Raw genomic sequence first — 21,364 nt, forward strand, 5'->3', positions numbered from 1 at the left:
TCCTCTGCACACTTTGCTCTTCCACCCAACTTAGTGTCATCTGCGAATTTTGACACACTACACTTGGTCCCTAACTCCAAATCATCTATGCAAATCGTAAACAATTGCGGTCCCAACACTGATCCCTGAGGCACACCACTAGTCACTGATGCCAACCAGAAAAACACACATTTACCCCCCTTGCTGACCATCATGAAATTGTGACCCCCTAGTTACTGACACGTCAATTATAGGAAACAGAATATCCTTTTTTTCCCGATTAAAATTGTTCAAACGTTTGACCATTGCAAACCTGCATTTTGTTAAATATATCGGCCAATCTATTATTTCATTTCATTCATCAGTTTCCTACGCTCGGGCTCTGCACGACCATTCTCTGCGCTCACTCATCATTGACAACCATTCTCTGCGCTCACTGTTTGCAAACGTATTTCAGACTTCCTGGCAATGAGGGGTATGGCCTGATCTGCGCAACTCGAACTCCAACCTTCTCAACCGATTGTACCGACTTCAGAGCTCTGCCCCCTATTCTCGCGTTCCCACTGTACCGAGTTATCTTCTCCCAGATTCGACTCGATCAGATCGTTTCCAAACAGGCTTTCTGCACGAACCACGGCTGGCAAATAAAATTGACTCATCCGTTTTGCAGAGCCGTTTTGATGATCCTCCTGTCTTCACCATCTGTAAGTATAACGCTTTCATTTCTCAACCCTTTCCATTCATTTGCTTAGTCCGGGTGCTGCTTGGTGAAGCAACAGTGCTTTTTAGTTCGGTGAAGACAGGGACAAGGTGAAGTTGAAATACTGAGTGTGGAGCTCAGTCCAGGATGGAACTCAATCCGGCCAGCACATCTTCAAAAACACTGAGAGAGAAAGCGAGGGAACGGATTTGGGGAGTACTGGGTAAGGCTGAGTAATTGTTACTAGATTGATTTGTTTGAACTTCTTACAATTCAGTAAACAACATCGCTGCTCACGATGGATTTTCCTGTAAACCAGGACAGCGTCAAACACAGATTGGGTGATCATTTTGCCATTCAGAATGCAAGCTTGACCTTGAGATGCAATTAATTATCACTTCAGTTTTGTGTCCCACTCTTTCTTTGACCTCGCTATCTTCAGTCAACTATATTCTGCCACTGCAGCTCAACGAGGAACAGCAATGTTCTTGAAAACACAGTGTTGAATCCGGGAGGCAAAACAACGATTGGAAGGTTCAGATTATAACCACTGCTCCCATTTTCTGATTGGTCTGTGTTCCTATTGGAGGATGGCTACATCACAGTCACGGGGATTGGAGAGGATTCGAATTGGTGCTTTGGAAGTGGGATCCCTGCTGAAACACAGCTATCAGATAGTCCACACCCCTGGAGTTGTCCAGCATTCATACCAGGAACGTTCTCGCACAGAACCAGAGAGAATGATTATGACATCTCGCCGATTCAAAATGCAAACGAGAGGTCCAGCGGAAGCTGGCCATCCACCGGGGAACAGAAATGGTCCAAAGGAGAGAAAAAACAAGCCAGCCTAGAGGAATCCCCATTCCCAAAGCAAAAGCAAAAACGAGGAACAATAATAACAGATTGTAGGGAGACACAAATGTATCCCACAATGAAATCCATATGATCCTAGTAAACAACAGAAAAATACCCAGGAGATTGGGCACTTTACTCAGCTATCTTAACGCAGAAGGGCCAGGCAATCTAACAGGGTCGCCCTTTGCATATAAAATTGCCTATAAACACATAGCCGGACGCATCACTGTCAACCACCTGGTGTGGTTGTGGGACAGGCGGTTTCCATCAAGCAGCTATCTTATCCTCTCCACCCAGAAAAGCTGGTGCAGGTTATGGAGAAGATAGACAAACATTCGCAGTGCCAACACGGAGCACCATCACCTAAGATGAACGGGAACACCACAGTTTTGGTCGGGCCCTTGTTGGGTGCTGAACTGCAATCCCTGAAAGAGGCCAACATTTCCTTAAGAAAACCCAATGGCATGACAATAAACTGAACCTGGGTCTGAACAACTGAATCTGCAAGATGCCAAAGTGGACAGGATAGACCGAAGCTGAACATGAGTAGCTCAGCCCTGCGATCAACAGAGCTTGTCATCGCCGAGTGAGAAACTCTGGCCTCCCCTATAGACAGCGCAGAACATCGTGATCCTTATTAGCTCCCTTAATGCTAACCACCCTAACAAAACCACGGACCATTAAGATACAAAATCTTCATTCAAACAGTTACTAAGTTCTGCAATCAAAGCCTTTGTTTTTGCCATTTCCCAGGAGGGTAGAATTCAAAACCCAAACCCTTCAATAGATTTCCCAAATAAGGAAATAGAGACCGATTTCCAAAGTCCCAGGTCAACCGAAATACTGTTCATAGAACAGGCGGGGGGATGCCTTTGCTGACGCTCTATTCCATGTGTAAACTTCTGCCGGGAAGCAGGCCGTTGCCTTTGCCCTTGCTAGTTGCGTATTTGATTTTCAAGTATCAATGAAATAATGACTGCACACCTCTTCTTTCCGCTTTCGTTTCGCAAGTCCACACACAGTAAAAAGGAAGGGATTTTTTTTCTTCGAGGGCGGGAGGACTATGGCGGAACAGAACTTAATCCTGTAGATTTTTAGAAAAAAATCTTTGGTACTATGTCCTCTATTTAAGCTGATGTTTTTTGGTTAAAAAAGATAATTAGAATGGCTGACCCTGTCAAAGAACAAAGAACAAAGAACAGTACAGCACAGGAAACAGGCCCTTCGGCCCTCCAAGCCTGTGCTGCTCCTTGGTCCAACTAGACCAATCGTTTGTATCCCTCCATTCCCAGGCTGCTCATGTGACTATCCAGGTAAGTCTTAAACGATGTCAGCGTGGCTGCCTCCACCACCCTACTTGTCGCTCGAAGTTATCTGCGAGTTTCGAGGACAAAATAAATTTCGGAATGCCAAACCCAGTTATGTATCGGGAGGGTGACGTGGGAGGAAAATTTGTATTTTTTTTAAAGCGCACGGGAGGTTTAAAAGGGAGGCCGCAGTATAGAGCGGGCAGAGTCGGGAGCGGGCAGTGGAGTGAGTGGGAAGCAGAGTGAGAGCTGCAAGGGCTTTGGCTCACAGGGCTTCAGGGGAAAGGGCGAAGCGGGGTAGGTTTTTTCCTTTTCCAATCCTATAAAGGAAAAGGGTAGCTATGAGTGATAGGCCAGTGTTTTGCTTTCGGTGTGGGATGTGGGTGTTCCTGGAAACACCTAGCCGCCCGGAGGTTCACATTTGCACCAGATGCATGGAACTGCAGCTCCTGAGGGACCGCGTCAGGGAACTGGAGCAGCGGCTTGGTGACCTTAGTCTAGTCAGGGAGAATGAGAGACAAATAGACGTGAGTTATAGGCACGTAGTTACACCGGGGCCTCAGGGGGAAGACACGTGGGTCACAGTTAGGAGGAGTAAAGGTCATAAGGGTAACGTACCAGAGAGTATTCCAGTGGATGTCTCTCATAATAGGAAGGGCTCGGCAACAGGTGTGAGAGAGGAGGCGAGTGAACAATTAGTGGAGGGGTCACCTGTGGTTGTCCCCCTCCAAAACAAGTATATTGTTTTGGATAGTGTGGAGGAGGATGACTCTCCAGAGGTAAGCCACAGTGACCAGGTCACTGGCACACAGTCAGGCTCTGTGGCTCGGAAAGGAAAGAGAGGGATTAGGAGAGCAATAGTGGTGGGGGATGCGTCGGTTAGAGGCACGGACAGGCGGTTCTGTGGGTGCGAACAGGATTCCAAGATGGTTGTCTGCCTACCTGGTGCTGGGGTACTGGATGTCTCCGAGCGGATAGGAGGCATATTAAAAGGGGAGTATAAAGAAACGGATGTCATTCTACACATTGGTGCAAATGACGTAGATAGGAAGAGCAGGGGGATCCTACGAGAGCAATTCAGGGAGTTGGGGAATAGGCTAAAAAGTAGGGCCTCCAGGGTGGCAATCTCTGGGCTGCTCCCGATGCCTCGGGCCAGTGAGGCTAGGAATAGGGAGATAGTACAATTGAACGCTTCACTAAAGGACTGGTCCAGGAGGGAGGGCTTAATATTCCTGGCTCACTGGGAAGTTTTCAAGAGAGGATGGCACCTGTACAAGAAGGACGGGTCACACCTAAATTGGAAGTGCACGAATATCCTGGCTGGGAGTTTTGCTAGTGCAGTTCGGGTTGGTTTAAACTAATACGGCAGGGGTGTGTGGATCAAAAAATTATGTCTACAAGTGTAGAGGCTGGGGACGAGCTTGGGGCCAGGACAAGGCTGGCAACGAAGAAGAGCACTCTGGGGGAGGATGACCTCACTTGGCCTGGAGGTCAGGAGTCCATCTACTTCAATGCAAGGAGCGTAGCAGGTAAGACAGACGAACTTAGGGCCTTAATGCTTCTGACGAATTTGGCTGTGGTTGCGGTGACAGAGACTTGGTTGAAAGAGGGACAGGACTGGCAGCTGAATATTCCGGGGTACAAGTGTTTTAGGCGAGACAGAGGGGGGCCAAAAGAGGTGGGGGTGTAGCAGTATTAGTTCGAGAGCATATTACAGCAGTGCAGAGGGAGGACAATTCAGAGGGGTCGTGTAACGAGTCACTCTGGGTGGAGCTCAGAAACAGAAAGGGCGCAGTCACTATGTTGGGGGTATACGACAGGCCCCCCGACAGCCCAAGGGAAGTGGAAGAACGGATATGTCAGGAGATAATGGATAGGTACAGGAAAAATAGGGTGGTTGTAGTGGGAGACTTCAATTTCCCTGGTATAGACTGGAAATTGCGTAGGGCTGTGAGTCTGAATGGGGAGGAATTTGTAAAATGCGTACAAGAAAGTTCTTTGGAACAATATGTAATAGCCCGACTAGAGAGGGGGCTATACTGCACCTACTACTGGGGAATGAGTCTGGTCAGGTCTTCAATGTTTTGGTCGGGGAACGTGTGGCAAATAGTGACCACAATTCTGTTAGCTTTAGGATAGTGATGGAAAAGGATGAGTGGTGTCCCAAGGGTAAGGTGTTGGATTGGGGGAAGGCTAACGTTCGTGGGATTAGGCAGAAATTGGCAGCTGTTGATTGGGAGAGGCTGTTTGAGGCTAAATCCACATCTGGCATGTGGGAGTCTTTTTAAGGAACAGTTGTTAGGGCTGCAGGATCGGCATGTGCCTGGAAACAAGAAGGATAGGAAGGGTAGGATTCGAGAACCGTGGATAACCAGGAAATTGAGGGATTGGTCAAAATGAAAATGGAGGCGTACGTTAGGTCTAGGCAGCTAAAAACGGAGGGAGCTCTGGAGGAATACAAAGAAAGTAGGAAAGAACTCAAACGAGGAATTAGAAGGGCAAAAAGTGGTCACGAAATGTCCTTGGCAGACAGGATTAAGGAGAATCCCAAGGGATTTTATTCATACGTTAGGAACAAAAGGGTTGTCAGGGAAAAGATAGGACCGCTCAGGGACAAAAGTGGGGAATTAGGCTGAGAGCCCAAAGAAGTAGGGGAGATCCTAAATGAATACTTTGCGTCGGTATTCACAAAGGAGAAGGATGTGTTGACTGGGAGCATCGCAGAGGGGAGTGTTTACCTGTTAGAGAAAATCTCCATTACAAGGGAGGAAAGGTTATGTTTCTTTAGGGAATATAAAGACTGACAAATCCCCAGGGCCCAATGGAATCTATCCAAGGCTGCTCAGGGAGACGAGAGATGAAATCGCTGGGCCTCTGATGCAAATCTTTGTCTCGTCAATGGACAAAGGTGAGGTCCCAGAGGACTGGAGGATAGTTAATGTGGTCCCGTTATTTAAGAAGGGTAGGAAGGATAACCCGGGAAATTATAGGCCGGTGAGCTAGACGTCCGTGGTAGGGAAGTTGTTGGAGAGGATTCTTAGAGATAGGATGTATGCGCATTTAGAAAGAAATAAACTCATTCACGATAGTCAGCATGGTTCTGTGAGAGGGAGGTCATGCCTAACTAACCTGGTGGAGTTTTGTGAAGAAGTGACTAGAATGGTTGACGAGGGAAGGGCCGTGGATGTCGTCTATATGGATTTTAGTAAAGCGTCTGACAAAATCCCTCATGGTAGGTTGGTGCAAAAGAAAGGAACAGAGAGATCTTGCAGTTCATATCCACAGATCTCTAAAGGTTGCCACTCAAGTGGATAGAGCTGGGAAGAAGGCCTATAGTGTGTTAGCTTTTATTAGCAGGGGGTTGGAGTTTAAGAGCTGTGGGGTTATGCTGCAACTGTACAGGACCTTGGTGAGACCATATTTGGAATATTGTGCGCAGTTCTGGTCACCTCACTATAAGAAGGATGTGGAAGCGCTGGAAAGAGTGCAGAGGAGATTTGCCAGGATGCTGCCTGGTTTGGAGGGTAGGTCTTATGAGGAAAGGTTGGGGGAGCTAGGGCTGTTCTCTCTGGAACGGAGGAGGTTGAGGGGAGACTTAATAGATGTTTATAAAATGATGAAGGGGATAGATAGAGTGAACGTTCAGAGACTATTTCCTCGGGTGGATGGAGCTATTACAAGGGGGCATAACTATAGGGTTCGTGGTGGGAGATACAGGAAGGATATCAGAGGTAGGTTCTTTACGCAGAGAGTGGTTGGGGTGTGGAATGGACTGCCTGCAGTGATAGTGGAGTCAGACACTTTAGGCACATTTAAGCGGTTATTGGATAGGCATATGGAGCAGACCAGGATGATCGGGAGTGTGATAGCTTGATCTTGGTTTCAGATAAAGCTCGGCACAACATCGTGGGCCGAAGGGCCTGTTCTGTGCTGTACTATTCTATGTTCTATAAAAGGTTGGATCTCATGGGATAAAGGGGGAGGTGGCTAGATGGCTGGAGAACTGGCTTGGTCACAGAAGACAGAGGGTGGTAGTGGAAGGGTGTTTTTCCGGCTTGATGCCCGTGACTAGTGGTGTTCCGCAGGGCTCTGTATTGGGATCTCTGCTGTTTGTGATTTATATAAATGATCTGGAAGAAGGTGTAACTGGGGTGATCAGTAAGTTTGCGGACGACACGAAAATGGCTGGACTTGCAGATAGTGAGCAACATTGTCAGCGGCCACAGAAGGATATAGATAGGCTGGAAATTTGGGCAAAGAAATGGCAGCTGGAGTTCAATCCAGATGAATGCGAAGTGATGCATTTTGGCAGAACTAACGAAGGGGGAGCTAAACGATAAATGGCAGAACTATAAAGGGTGTAGATACGCAGAGGGACCTGGTGTGCAAGTCCACATATCCTTGAAGGTGACATCACAGGTGGAGAAGGTAGTGAATAAGACATATGGCATCCTTGCCTTTATAGGACGGTTCATAGAGTATAAAAGTTGGGGTCTGATGTTGCAGTTGTATCGAACGTTGGTTCGGCCGCATTTGGAATACTGCGTCCAGTTCTGGTCGCCACAATACCAGAAGGACGTGGAGGCTTTAGAGGGAGTGCAGAGGAGGTTTACCAGGATGTTGCCTGGTATGGAAGGGCTTAGTTATGAGGAGGGATTGGGTAAACTGGGGTTGTTCTCACTGGAAAGACGGAGGATAAGGGGTGACCTACTAGAGGTGTATAAAATTATGATAGGCATAGATAGGATGAACGGTGGGAAGCTTTTCCCCAGGTCGGTGATTACCTTCACGAGGGGTCATAGGTTCAAGATGAATGGGGGAAGATTTAACAAGGATATCAGAAGGACGTATTTTACACAGAGGGTGGTGGGGGCCTGGAATGCGCTGCCGGGCAAGGTGGTGGAGGCGGACACACTGGGAACGTTTAAGACGTATCTAGATAGCCACATGAATGGAGTGGGAATGGAGGGATACAAAAGAATGGTCTAGTTTGGACCAGGGAGCGGCGCGGGCTTGGAGGGCCGAAGGGCCTGTTCCTGTGCTGTATTGTTCTTTGTTCATTGTTCTTTGGCAGCTTCTACCAGTTCACCTGGGTCTGCAGACACCAATTTTAAAGGGAGCTACCAGAAGGCCAGTTGCATTTCAAAAATCTAGCTTGCGGGTATTTAAGTCGATGGAGACAATGAATTCGCAGACAAGAGGCCATCAGAAATAACGCCTCTTTTAATAATGGGTCAGATGTTATCAGTCTGCGCTACAAAGGACATTGCCACACACTGGATCAACATCCTTTGTTTATGACGTTGCAAGTTCACCTGCGCTAAGACTCTAGCTTGTTGAACAGCTTCGTGTCGCCTTTAGAAGCTGTGAGCTCCAGTTTATAGTTTATTTATTAGTGTCACAAGTAGGCTTACATTAACACTCCAATTAAATGACTGTGAAAATCCCTAGTCGCCACACTCCTGTGCCTGTTCGGGCACACTGAGGGAGAATTTAGAATGGCCAATGCTCCTAACCAGCACTCCTTTCGGACTGTAGGAGGAAACGGGAGCACCGGGAGGAAATGACCGCAGAGACCGGGGTGATGCGCAGTCTCCGCTCAGACAGTCATCCAAGTGTGGAATCGAACCCGGGTCTCTGGCGCAGTGATGATCACTGTGCCACTGTGCCGTCCGATCTGCTGTGTAACATTTGACTGGCAAACCACAGCCAAGCAGGTCATGGCCAATCTGAAAAATGGACCTCCATCTAACCCAGTCGGAAACTGTAGAATCACCTACAACACTGATTTATCTCTCTTTGCCTACTTCATCTTGTGGCGTCACCGGAAATCCGCAAGTTTGAGTCGTGGTTCTCAGTCGGCCGACTTTCAAGCAAAAACTCCTCATTGGAATTTTTTTCTGGACTCGGGATTTCACGTGAAATAATATTTATTTTCTCGAAAGACTCTCTCCTGTGAAACCTCCTATTCTCTATACGGCCCTTTCTGTTATGAGTACAGAGGGAGAAGATTCGGGCGTTCTTTTCACGGTTTTTTGCATGCGTGCAATGAACTAAACTTTGGAGTTAGTTCAACTCGATTTTGCTCTGGAATTATTCGAATAAATCGGATTACAGAAAATGTGGTGGTCGGAATAATATGGCACTGGTTATCTTCTGCTTAAAAATGGAAGTGAGAGGAAATGTCAGTGCCCTTTGAAGTGATTCACATTCTAACCGTCACAAATGTGATGGAGTATTCTTCACTTGCCTTGATGAGTGCAACACCAATAACATTCAGGGAAATTGACACCGTTCTAAACAAGACAGTCCGATTCAATATCATCCCATTCACCAAGTTAGACGTTCATTCCATCCACCAATAATTCACTGGCTGTCGCAGTCAAGATGAACTGCAAAACAACACTGAGGCTCCACTAACCGTCCCCTCTAATCGCACAATCTCTGCTAACCGAGAATCACAAAGGCAACAGATGTGTCCAAGGCATCCACAAAACTGCCTATTTGGCATTAACTTCTCTGTTGCTGGCTCAGAATCCTGAAAAGGTCTTCCCACAAGCTGTGGCCGTGGAGCAGCATCATATGGGTTGCAGTGTTGAGGATGGTGGCTTACTCTTACATTCACAACAACAATTACCGATGAACAACCACGTTTGTCCATGCCAGAAGTTTGCACGAAGAATGAAAGTATTACAAAAAAGATGTGAGGAAGGGATGGAAAAGAAAAAGAGCCGATGTAAAGGCAGCATTAGGAGCTGAGGACAAGGATGAAAAAAAGGTAGAGGCGAGGAAAGGAGAGTAAAACAGCAGAATACAGGACTGAAGAGGAGAGGGGAGTAGACTGGAAGATAGTGGAGTTTGGAGAGGGGAGGAAAGAGATAAGCAACGAATGAAATGAGTAATAAGGTGAGGAGGAAAGGGGCGAGAACTGGACAAGGAGAGAGAGAGACAGAGATGGTTGGATGGTTGGATGGGTGGACGGAAGGACGGACGGAAGGATGGAACAGACAGATTTATATGTTGAAGGAATGTTTAGAGAGAAGTTTTAGTGGGAATAGCACTCGTGCTTGGGTGTCTGCACAAAAGTATATTTCTGGGGATCGATGCTGTGTAAACCTGAATTTGTGTGAATCTGTAATCTAAGAACCACTGTACGATCATAAAGAAAAGACTGAACAGATTAAAAATGCTCAGAATATTAAAAGACGCAAATGGCTGTTTGGTGGGTTAGCCACATTCCTGAACACAATGAGCTGGGTTCATCGCATCTCTGAACACGAGCTTGTGTAGACAATGGAGACATTTACCGCGGACAGGAAGAATATTCATAGGGATAATGGTGACTGGTATGAGTAGATGGTCCTGTTTCTTTACGAAAATCAGACACGCAAGATTAGGTAAGGCATTCACAGAGAGTGATAGGGAGGCCGACAGAACAAGGAGCATGGTAGACTCAAGGACTCCAAATGGGGGAGAGGAGATAACACTAATGAGGTGCCATGAATCATTAACCATGAGACCACGAGCTGATTATGCACAAACCTACCTTACGTAATTTTGATTTCATTGATTATGTAACATAATGTGTGTATTCTATAATCGATATTATTCGATGGTGTCCAGCCAGGATTTGCTGTGTAGATGTTTAAAAAATGTGTAAGAATGGATGTTTTTCATTTGTTCGGTGGAGATATGTGCTGGGCTTTACCAGAGGCCAGCTCCCCACAGGTGGAAGAAGACCATTCGATGCGAGGGCCAACCCTCAGCATAGAGTGATTTCTTCGAGATTCTCTCCCGCTAACACATGCATACATACATATATATATATACATATATAGATACACACATACATAGATACATACATCGAAAGACAGATAGATAGATACACACATAATACGTACATCCATGCATACAGACATATATACATCATACACACACACACGTATATACATACATAGAGAGAGGGAGGGGAAGGTGAATAGCAAAGATGGGTACCGTTGTTGCGATGAAGATATAGTTGAGAGTGCCTGGAGAGGAGCAGACAGAGGAGCAAAGGGAAGAGGAGAGGAGAGTTGAGGGGAGTGATTAGACGAGAGTAAAGTGGGGGGCGACTGAGCAGGAGTGACGAGAGGAGGGTTGAGAGGAGGAGGATGAAGGGGAAGGGTGAAGCATAGAGGGCTGAAGATAGGAGGCGAGGGTGTCGGGAAGGAATGAAACATGAGTGTGCCTTTAATAATCTTTTTTTAAAATAATGTTCACGGCGAGTCTAAGCAGCTTTGTTTTTTTCATTGTTTGCCGAGGTGTCTGCTAAAAGTACAAGAAGGACGGGTCACAACTAAGTTGGAAGGGCACGAATATCCTGGCTGGGAGATTTGCTGGTGCAGTTCGGGGGGGTTTAAAATAGTATGGCAGGGGGGTGGGGATCAAAATATTAGGTCTACAAGTGTAGAGGCTGGGGACGAGCATGGGGCTGGGACAAGGCTGGCAAAGAAGAAGAGCACTCTGGGGGAGGATGACCTCACTGGGCCTGGAGGTCTGGAGTGCTTATACTTCAAAGCAAGGAGTGTAGCAGGTAAGACAGACGAACTTAGGGCCTTAATGCTCACGAGGAATTTGGATGTGGTTGCGGTGACAGAGACTTGGTTGAAAGAGGGACAGGACTGGCAGCTGAATATTCCGAGGTACACGTGTTTTAGGCGAGACAGAGGAGGGGCCAAAAGAGATGGGGGAGTAGCAGTATTAGTTAGAGAGCAGATTACAGCGGTGCAGAGGGAGGACAATTTAGAGGGGTCGTGTAACGAGTCACACTGGGTGGAGCTTAGAAACAGGAAGGGCGCAGTCACTATGTTGGGGGTGTACTACAGGCCCCCCAACAGCCCAGGGGAAGTGGAAGAACGGATATGTCAGGAGATACTGGACAGGTGCAGGAAAAATAGGGTTGTTGTAGTGGGAGACTTCAATTTCCCTGGTATAGACTGGAAATCGCTGAGAGCTGGGACTCTGAATGGGGAGGAATTTGTAAAATGCTCTTTAGAACAATATATAGATAGCCCGACTAGAGAGGGGGCTATACTAGACCTCGTACTGGGGAATGAGCCCGGTCAGGTCTTCAAAGTTTCGGTCGGGGAACATGTGGCAAATAGTGACCACAATTCTGTTAGCTTTAGAATAGTGATGGAAAAGGATGAGTGGTGTCCCAAGGGTAAGGTGTTGGATTGGGGGAAGGCTAACTTTAGTGGGATTAGGCAGAAATTGGCAGCTCTTGATTGGGAGAGGCTGTTTGAGGGTAAATCCACATCTGGCATGTGGGAGTCTTTTAAGGAACAGTTGTTAGGGCTACAGGACAGGCATGTACCTGTAAAAAAGAAGGATAAGAAGGGTAGGATTCGAGAACCGTGGATAACCACGAAATTGAGGGACTGGTCAAAAAGAAAAGAGAGGCATATGTTAGGTCCAGGCAGCTAAAAACGGAGGGAGCTCTGGAGGAGTACAAAGAAAGTAGGGGAGAACTCAAACGGGGAATTAGAAGAGCAAAAAGGGGTCAAGAAATGTTCTTGGCAGACAGGATTAAGGAGAATCCCAAGGCATTTTATTCGTACGTTAGGAACAAATGGGTTGTCAGGGAAAAAATCGGACCTCTCAGGGACAAAAGTGGGGAATTATGCTTGGAGCCCAAAGAAGTAGGGGAGATCCTAAATGAATACTTTGCGTCGGTATTCACAAAGGAGAGGGGTGTGTTGACTGGGAGTGTCTCGGAGGGGAGTGTTGAACCGTTGGAGAAAATCTCCATTACAAGGGAGAAAGTGTTAGGTTTGTTAGAGAATATAAAGACTGACAAAACCCCAGGGCCTGATGGAATCTATCCAAGGCTGCTCAGGGAGACGAGAGATGAAATCGCTGGGCCTCTGACGCAAATCTTTGGCTCGTCACTCGACGCAGGTGAGGTCCCAAGAGGATTGAAGGATAGCTAATGTGGTCCCGTTATTTAAGAAGGGTAGGAAGGATAACCCGGGTAATTACAGGCCAGTGAGCTTGACGTCCGTGGTTGGGAAGTTGTTGGAGAAGATTCTTAGAGATAGGATGTATGCGCATTTAGAAAGGAATAAACTCATTAACGATAGTCAGCATGGTTTTGTGAGAGGGAGGTCATGCCTCACTAACCTGGTGGAGTTTTTTGAAGAAGTGACCAGAATGGTTGACGAGGGAAGGGCCGTGGATGTCGTCTATATGGACTTTTGTAAAGCGTTTGACAAAGTCCCTCATGGTAGGCTGGTGAAAAAGATTGGATCTCATGGGATAAAGGGGGAGGTGGCTAGATGGGTGGAGAAATGGCAGATGGAGTTCAATCCTGATGAATGCGAAGTGATGCATTTTGGTAGAAATAATGTAGGGAGGAGCTATACGACAAATGGCAGAACCATAAAGAGTGTAGATACGCAGAGGGACCTGGGTGTGCAAGTCCACAGATCCTTGAAGGTGATGTCACAGGTGGAGAAGGTGGTGAAGAAGGCATATGGCATGCTTGCCTTTATAGGACGGGGCATAGAGTATAAAAGTTGGGGTCTGATGTTGCAGATGTAGACTTTTTCGGCCGCATTTGGAATACTGCGTCCAGTTCTGGTCGCCACACTACCAGAAGGACGTGGAGGCTTTGGAGAGAGTACAGAGGAGGTTTACCAGGATGTTGCCTGGTATGGAGGGGCTTAGGTATGAGGAGAGATTGGGTAAACTGGGGTTCTTCTCCCTGGAAAGACGGAGGATGAGGGGAGACTTAATAGAGGTGTATAAAATTATGAAAGGCACAGATAGGGTGAACGGTGGGAAGCTTTTCCCCAGGTCGGTGGTGACGTTCACGAAGGGTCATAGGTTCAAGGTGAAGGGGGGGAGGTTTAACACAGATATCAGAAGGACATATTTTACACAGAGGGTGGTGGGGGCCTGGAATGCGCTGCTAGGCAAGGTGGTGGAGGCGGACACACTGGGAACGTTTAAGACTTATCGAGACAGCCATATGAACGGAGTGGGAATGGAGGGATACAAAAGAATGGTCTAGTTTGGACCAGGGAGCGGCGCGGGCTTGGAGGGCCGAAGGGTCTGCTCCGGTGCTGTATTGTTCTTTGTTCTTTGTAAAAGTCATTTTATTGCTGCTTCGGATTAAATGGTGCTCTGTTTTTTTTACTCTGGGCCTCCGGTGCTTTCTGGGATGTGTTTTTGACCCTGCATTATTAGGGGAGAGGGGAGAATGATTGACAGTGTAGGTGACAGGAGTTCTTTCATTTTCAATTTGGATGCTGTTTTAGTTTAGAAGGTGTTTGGACATTAGGCTGGAAAACGGTGCTTCTCTCTCTCTCCCTGAAATTGTAAATTTTCCTGGCTAGATGGAAGCAGGTCTCCAGAAAATCTTGTTGTTTGTGTTTTGCTTGCTTGTAGCTAGAGTCTCTCTCTCCCCAGTGTTTCGGAAAACTGTTCCGACTCCAAACTTGTCTGTGCGTGTATCAAGAGAACCACAACAGCCAACCAAAGGACTAAGTCTCAGAATGACGTGAGCATTCGTATTTTCTGTGCTAATCCTGTGACAAGTGCTTTGCTTATGAAATCTGTTTGGTTGGAACGGTATTTAGCTGTTATGGTTCACAAAATATCATGGTTGATTTTTTTTTCTTGTTGACATTTGGGAAAGGCTATTGCTATTTTTATTCCGCGCATGTTAACTGAATTCTTAAGAAAACTTTGTTTGATAAAATGTCCCTAGTGGGTCAGTTGAATCATACCTGAACTGAAATATTTCATGCTTACCCTCGCCAAATTGAAATTGCAAAACATAAGATCCAGGCGGACTTCATAAAACACTTTGGAGTTTCTGACCTGAATTATAACAGGGAGGAGAGGAGTTGTGAGGAGCAGGTTGGGGTGATGGAAAAAGAGTAGTGGGGAGGGATTTAATGGAAGTAGGGGCAATGAAGTGGACGACGGTAGGTCGAACATACAACAGGGATTTCAGGAACTGGGTAGAGATCATAATCGGGAGTAATATGTGATAAATCGATTACGTTGGTGTGTTTTGTACATGAAGCACTCCTCTGTCTTTCCAGTATGAATTTCAACTCATTTCTCTGTTTGTATCAGATCTCCCATTCCTTTCCTTACATGACTGTAATAGGAAGCGTCCTCATTTCCCGACTCACCACTCCATTTCTCATAGCCATTCAAACGACCCGTCCCTGTTTCCACTTTCACCGAACCCTCTCAGTCCATTCCTCCCACCTTTGCTCCACTCCGTCTTGTTTATCTATCTCTCCCTCTAAAACACGCATCTAAAGCCTTGCCTCCATCCTGTTTTTCTGAAAATGCAGCTTCCTTCCCTGTCACCTCTCCCCCACACATTCCAAGGCTCAGGTTTCTGGCGTTCGCTGGAGAGTAAACCCACTCCAGAACTTTTGTCTTCGAAGGTCCGGTGAAAATTGTTCTTGGTGATGATTGACTTCCTTCCTTGACTCACTCTGAACTCTCTCTCTCCCAACTCTTTCTGTCACCTCTTTTGCTCTCACTCTCTCTCTTTCACTCTATTTCGTGATGAAGATTTTGACTTCAGTCCATGATTGAAATTTTCTCTTGTTTTTCTCTCGACGGTCTCAGCCTCATTCTTTGCCTCCATTCATATGTTCCTCCTGACCGAGCTTCATTCCAGACTTTCCATCACTCTGGGTCACAGTGTTCAAATTCTGTGCACTGTTCCCTGGGATTCTGGCCCGTGTTATATTTCTCTCTATCTAAACCTCAATGCAATTGCCTGTATCCAGATCCGTGGAGAGCGTTACCACTCTGGATTTTCCCACGTGCCCTCAATCCTGCTCGCTGACTGCCAGCAAAATATGTCAACTGTTCCGTTCTGCAATCTAAGTCTCTTTCCATAACACCTTCCTAATCCATGACTTCTGTCACTGAAAAGGAGAAAGGCACGTTCCACTCAAAGGCACAGACGATGCTAAGTGTGAACAAAATCGCCATTCCTAAACTGTCACTGGGAATGTTCGTGTTTCCCTTTCCTAACAGCTCTGTGATATTACCTACACCGGGACGGCACGGTAGCACAGTGGTTAGGCTTGCTGCTTCACAGCTCCAGGGACCTGGGTTCGATTCCCAGCTTGGGTCACTGTCTGTGTGGAGTTTGCACATTCTCCTCGTGTCTGCGTGGGTTTCCTCCGATTGCTCCGGTTTCCTTCCTCAGTTCAAAGATCTGCGGGTTAGGTTGATTGGCCATGCTAAAATTGACCCTTAGTGTCCTGAGATGCGTAGGTTAGAGGGATTAGCGGGTAAATATGTAGGGATAAGGGGGTAGGGCCTGGGTGGGATTGTGGTCGGTGCAGACTCGATGGGCCAAATGACCTTCTGCACTGTAGGGTTTCTATAAAACAATGAACGGAATGCAGCTGTTCAGAAAGGGAAATATCTGAATTTCTATAGCACCTGCCACGGTCTCTGGACGTCCCAAAGTTCATTAGAGCAATTTACGATATTTTATTTGAAGTGGGATCACTGTTGCCAGTTAGAAATCGAATCAAACAGATTGCACACAGCAAAATTCCAGACACAACACTCTGATAATAAGCCTATCACCATCCTTTTCAGTGATAATGGTTGAAACATACTTATTGGGTCCAGGGCACAGTGGAGAAATCCCCTGTTCTTCTTGCACCTTGGCTGTTGATCTCCTACATTGATCTAAGAAGGCAGACTGCATTTCGATTTCACGTCTGAACCGATGGTACATGAGACCGCAGAGAATAGTAGTAACTATGGGCTGACAGCGTAGAGAGTAGTGGCAACTATGTATCAGGCCGTGCGGCTGGTTCATAGAATGGCCCCCCTCCAATCCTATCCCGCCAGCCGCCGTTGAGGCAGCATCCGGACTACTGATCCTCTCACCCAGAGCACTGAAACTCCACATGCTATTCAACCTCAGAACTGCCGCCCACATTTACTGCACCCCCAAAGTACTGAGCCTGCATAACTGCAGCGATCCCTCAACGGCTTCGACAGTGCAATGGTCTCTCAGTGTCACCCTCTGACCATGTTGCAATCCTTCAATTCTGACAAACAAACAGTGCAGCCCTCCTCAGTGCAGCTCTCCCTCCAGACTGATCTATACTGTTTGTGCGGTGGTTAAAAACCACTATACCTGTGACAGTGCTGCACTCCTTCGGTACTGATCCTCCGACAGGGCACCACTCCCTCAGTACTGGTAACCTGACTGTCTAACATTCCCCCAGTACTGACCTTCCAACAGTACAACTTCTTCACAGTACTGTCCTTCTGACAGTGCAACACTCGCTCAAAACTGAACTTCTGACAGTGCACGATACCATCAGTACTGATCCCATGACAGTGGTGTATTCCCTCAACACCGAGCCTTTGACTATGTTGCACATTTTCAGCACCGACCCTCTGACTGTGTGGCACTATTCGCAATACCAACCGTCTGACTGTGTGGCACTATTGTCAATTCTGAACCTCTGACCAAGTGACACTACTTTCAGTACTGAGTTTCTGTGTGGCACTATCCTCCGTAATGAACCTCTGACTATGTGGCACGAATGTCAGTACTGAACCTCGCACTGTCTGACCCTCTTCTCAGGATTGACACTGAGAATTGACATGGGGCATCATTCTCACCATGGAACCTTTGACTGTGTGGCACTTTTCCAAGTTCTGAAGATTAGACTGTGTGGCAACATACTCAGTACTGAATCTCTGACTGTGGCACTATTCCCAGTGATGACACTCTGGCCGTGTGGCACGATTCTCAGTATTGAGTCTCTGACTGTGGCTCTATTCTCAGTACTGAGCCAGTGAGCTGTCTTCCCAATTATATTTTGTTTTCATTTTATGGTACATGTAGAAGGGCAGCCAATCTCCCTCAGAACATTTTCCTCATCCTTCCATGTCAATGCAATTCTGCTCTTCAACTCCCCTTGTCAAAGTGGATAACCTGTTAACGTACCTGTATATTTTTGAATAATAAGCGAATAATAAGCTTTTCTGCCAATCTCTGCCTCTATTAGTGACAGATATGTTGTCCACAGCAAGGTATTACGTGGAACAAACCGTTAAACTATTACCAGAAGCTCCATATCACTCGTGCCTGACCAGGAGTCTCTCCCACTTTTACAGGTTTTTCACTCAAACTGTTGGCTGTATGATGAATGCTCCTTCCATGGCCATGAAGCGTCCAAGGTGCGAGGTGAACCGGCAGCTCCTTGTTCAGCGGCAGAGAGGCTAACCGCTGCCCCAGTTGCCGATTGACAAGCTGATAATTATCTATTTCGAGCGACTGTCTTGCCTGGCCCAGGCAATTACATCAAACCACCAGAGCAGCAGGTGTGTGCATATACCTTGTGTCATAATCTTTTATGTGATAACATATAGAATGTTTCGCTTTAGAATTGTATTAAAAGTCTTGAAGCTTTCAGAATGAAAATGAGTTTCGGAGCATCTTGCAGAAAAACCCTATTCATTTTATACCAATTGTTCTACTATCATTACACGGCTCACAAAATGCTCCTTAGACTTCTACTGTTAATTGTAGGAGGAGGAATGTGGGGTTAAACGTAGAATACAGGTATGTCTGCAGTGTCATGTCAAATGCTCACGGGACGGGAACTACAGTCGGTTATCTGTAGAATAAAGCTCCCTTTCCATAGTCCCTTTCAAACAATCCAACGGCAGTACATTACTGTTGTTAGATAAAGAGAAATGTTCCCTCTCCCCTGTTGCCAATGTATACTCCCAAATACAAGGTTAGATTAAGATTAAATCTCCCTCTACATTGCCAACAACAAATGCTCCCAGAGCAGATACAGCATGGGCCTAGATACAGACTAAAACATCTTCTACACAGTCACATCAATCACACCAAACATACAGGACACGGTTAGATAGACATTAAAACCCCTGAAAATGCCCCAAACAATGACTTATGGGTACGTATATCAAGTTGCAATTCAAGATTCAATCAATTTTATCTTGTCCAATCAGAATTTCCAGGGAAACTAAACAGCCCTTCAGATGTAGAATAAGAACCGAAACACTGTATCATTAAACACCGTTCGGGCGTGAGTTGATTGACTGAGGGAAGATCTTAAGAGTGGAGAGACATATGGTGAGATTAAGACGAAAGAAAACGAGAGAAGCAGAAGGGTGATCAAGAAACTGAGAAATGGAGGGCGAAAGAGAAAGAAAAATGAGTGGAAATGATTGGTGGATGCGAGGGAGGGAGAGACTGGATATGTTGGGGAGAGAGATGGAAGAGAGCGTGGGAGCAACAAGAGAGTGACGATAAGTGAGTGGTAAAGTATGAAAGTGAATTTCGAGCCGAATGCAAAGGAGGAGCAGAAGAATGTGAGAGGGGTGAACGCGAGAGGAAGGGACAAGGACGAGGAAGGGAGAGATAGAGTTGGGCAGTAAGAATGAGAGCGAGAGATATCTAGATAATTGCCAGGGAATAGTGGCATCAGACTGAGGAAGGATTGTAAGAGCTGATAGACATTACAGAGATAGAAGCGATTGCAGCAGTTGGAAGAGGTTACAGACAAAAACAGAGCAGCAGACCCTAGAGAAGTTTACAAACACATGCAAGATTGTAGGAGTTGGAGGATGTTGCATAGATAGCGAGGATTGGAGAGACTGGGTGAGTTGACCAAGTTCGCGAGGGTTGCAGGAGGTGGGAGAGATTACAGAGCAAAATAATTCAACATTTTTTTACTTGAACTGGATGGAGAACAATACGTAGGTCAGGATGCATGAGAATGATGGTGAGTGAGAGATGAAGAAGGAAAGTTTGAGGCATGGAACTTAGTGTGAGTTCAGTGACAGGCAACAAAAGTTTAATGACCTCGAGTTCTGGAGAACAGAGAAAGGCCTTGCTGATTACTTGAACAGTTAGGTCCGGTTTGAGCAACGGGATTTATGAAGGTTTGAGCAGGGGACATGATAGGAAGGAGTCAGCTGATGGAATTGAAATAAACTGATCTTTGTGATGTTATGAATCTATGGTTCGAGATTAAAATCGAGGTCAAATCTGAACAGTCTGCAAGCAGACAGCATCAGCTGCAGGCAGCTACCTGGGAGAGTCACATAGCGCAGAAAAGGCCATTCGGCCCATCGAGTCTGCAGCGACAATAACTACCTCTAAAGACGCACTAATCCCATCTTATAGAGTCACAGATCAGTGGATGTGATGAGCCACAGCCGAACTAAGTCTTAGGGGTTGTCAGTTCAGGTTGCCAACCCAAACCAATTGACTGCCCTTGCACCCGTTCTAGTTCTGAGCTTCCCACAGAGCTCCTCTCAACCGCCACCCATCCCCCTCTTCCTTACCCCACCCACTGATGCTCTATCTTATGGAGGGTTTGGGGGAACTGGAGAGAGGGAGGAAGAGAAGTGTTAGAGATCAGACGGGAGTAATGAAAGTCACACATATTCCATACTGCCCTTCTATCAGTACATAAATAAACAAAATGTCAGGACGCACACAAATTTCCACAATATGCAGCATTCAGCTTTTCTGAATTTTTCCCCCTTACTCTGAGAAGATGTAAGGAGGTGGAGGAGGCACATGCCTCCTGTTATATTTCATGATAATCAGAGAATGTCCAGATTCAGCACCTGGCTGGTTTATGTCCGTTTCTCCGAATGCCAGTGCCTGTTCATTGCAAATAGATGTTTGGAGTGTTCTACTCCTCAGGGTTTTCCTTCCGGTGTTCCTGCATTCCTCTCTTGCCACAGCGCACTGGAACTTTGAACTGCCCTCTGTTTTTTCGGTTCATGCATCAATTTAATAATTGACAGAGCTGGATATTTCAACAAATTCACGAACTGTTCTCGGAACTTGGACTGAGTCACCATATAAATAAATGCATTTGTGCAGCAACATAAATTCCGCAGCATATATGAAACTTTCTCAAATATATAAGAAGTATTATCATCTAAGTGTTCATGGACAGCAACAAAAATAACAACATATACATAAACCACAGGATTATGAATTTTCTGGATATGCTGAATAACACAATGATCAACGTCCTTCTGCTCTTCATTTCCGGTCACTGTGATTCTCTGCCTTACTCAGAGCCTTTAATGTCTTACGGATTTGACTGGTCACTAAAATGTGTCTGACTGTCAGAGCATTAAGCAACACAATTGAAGCAAATTGGAGAAATGGGGTTAAAACCTTATCAAACATTCGATATCCAATCTAAAAAGGGTCGATGAAGCAACTTTATTTATCAGCACAGTAGTTTGCCACATTGTTGATTATCCTGCTTGGTTTAAATATAAAGTAGAGGGGAATGTTTTTTAAACAAAGCAGAATACCGGCTGTTCCTCGGATCAGAGCTGACGTTTTCTTGGTGCAGTATTTAGCTTTCAGCTTCTGGCAACATATTGCAACAAATCGATCAAAAGATAAACTGATGGTGAACCATACAGATCAGTCTATGGCCATAAGGGGAAGAACATAATTAAC

The 21,364-nt window shown here is 46.1% G+C and overlaps 1 protein-coding gene across 1 annotated transcript in view; it reads left to right on the forward strand.

The window, feature by feature from the left end:
* The window catches only part of LOC144505579 (uncharacterized), a 50,894-nt gene that overhangs the window by 19,825 nt on the left and 9,705 nt on the right, over nucleotides 1-21,364 (forward strand). Inside the window, exon 2 of the mRNA XM_078231699.1 lies at nucleotides 9,376-9,577. Coding sequence (XP_078087825.1) covers nucleotides 9,376-9,577 — 202 coding nt within the window. The remainder of the gene's footprint in view (nucleotides 1-9,375; nucleotides 9,578-21,364) is intronic.

Source organism: Mustelus asterias, chromosome 16, assembly GCF_964213995.1.
Source record: "Mustelus asterias chromosome 16, sMusAst1.hap1.1, whole genome shotgun sequence".
Taxonomy (NCBI): Eukaryota; Metazoa; Chordata; class Chondrichthyes; order Carcharhiniformes; family Triakidae; genus Mustelus; species Mustelus asterias.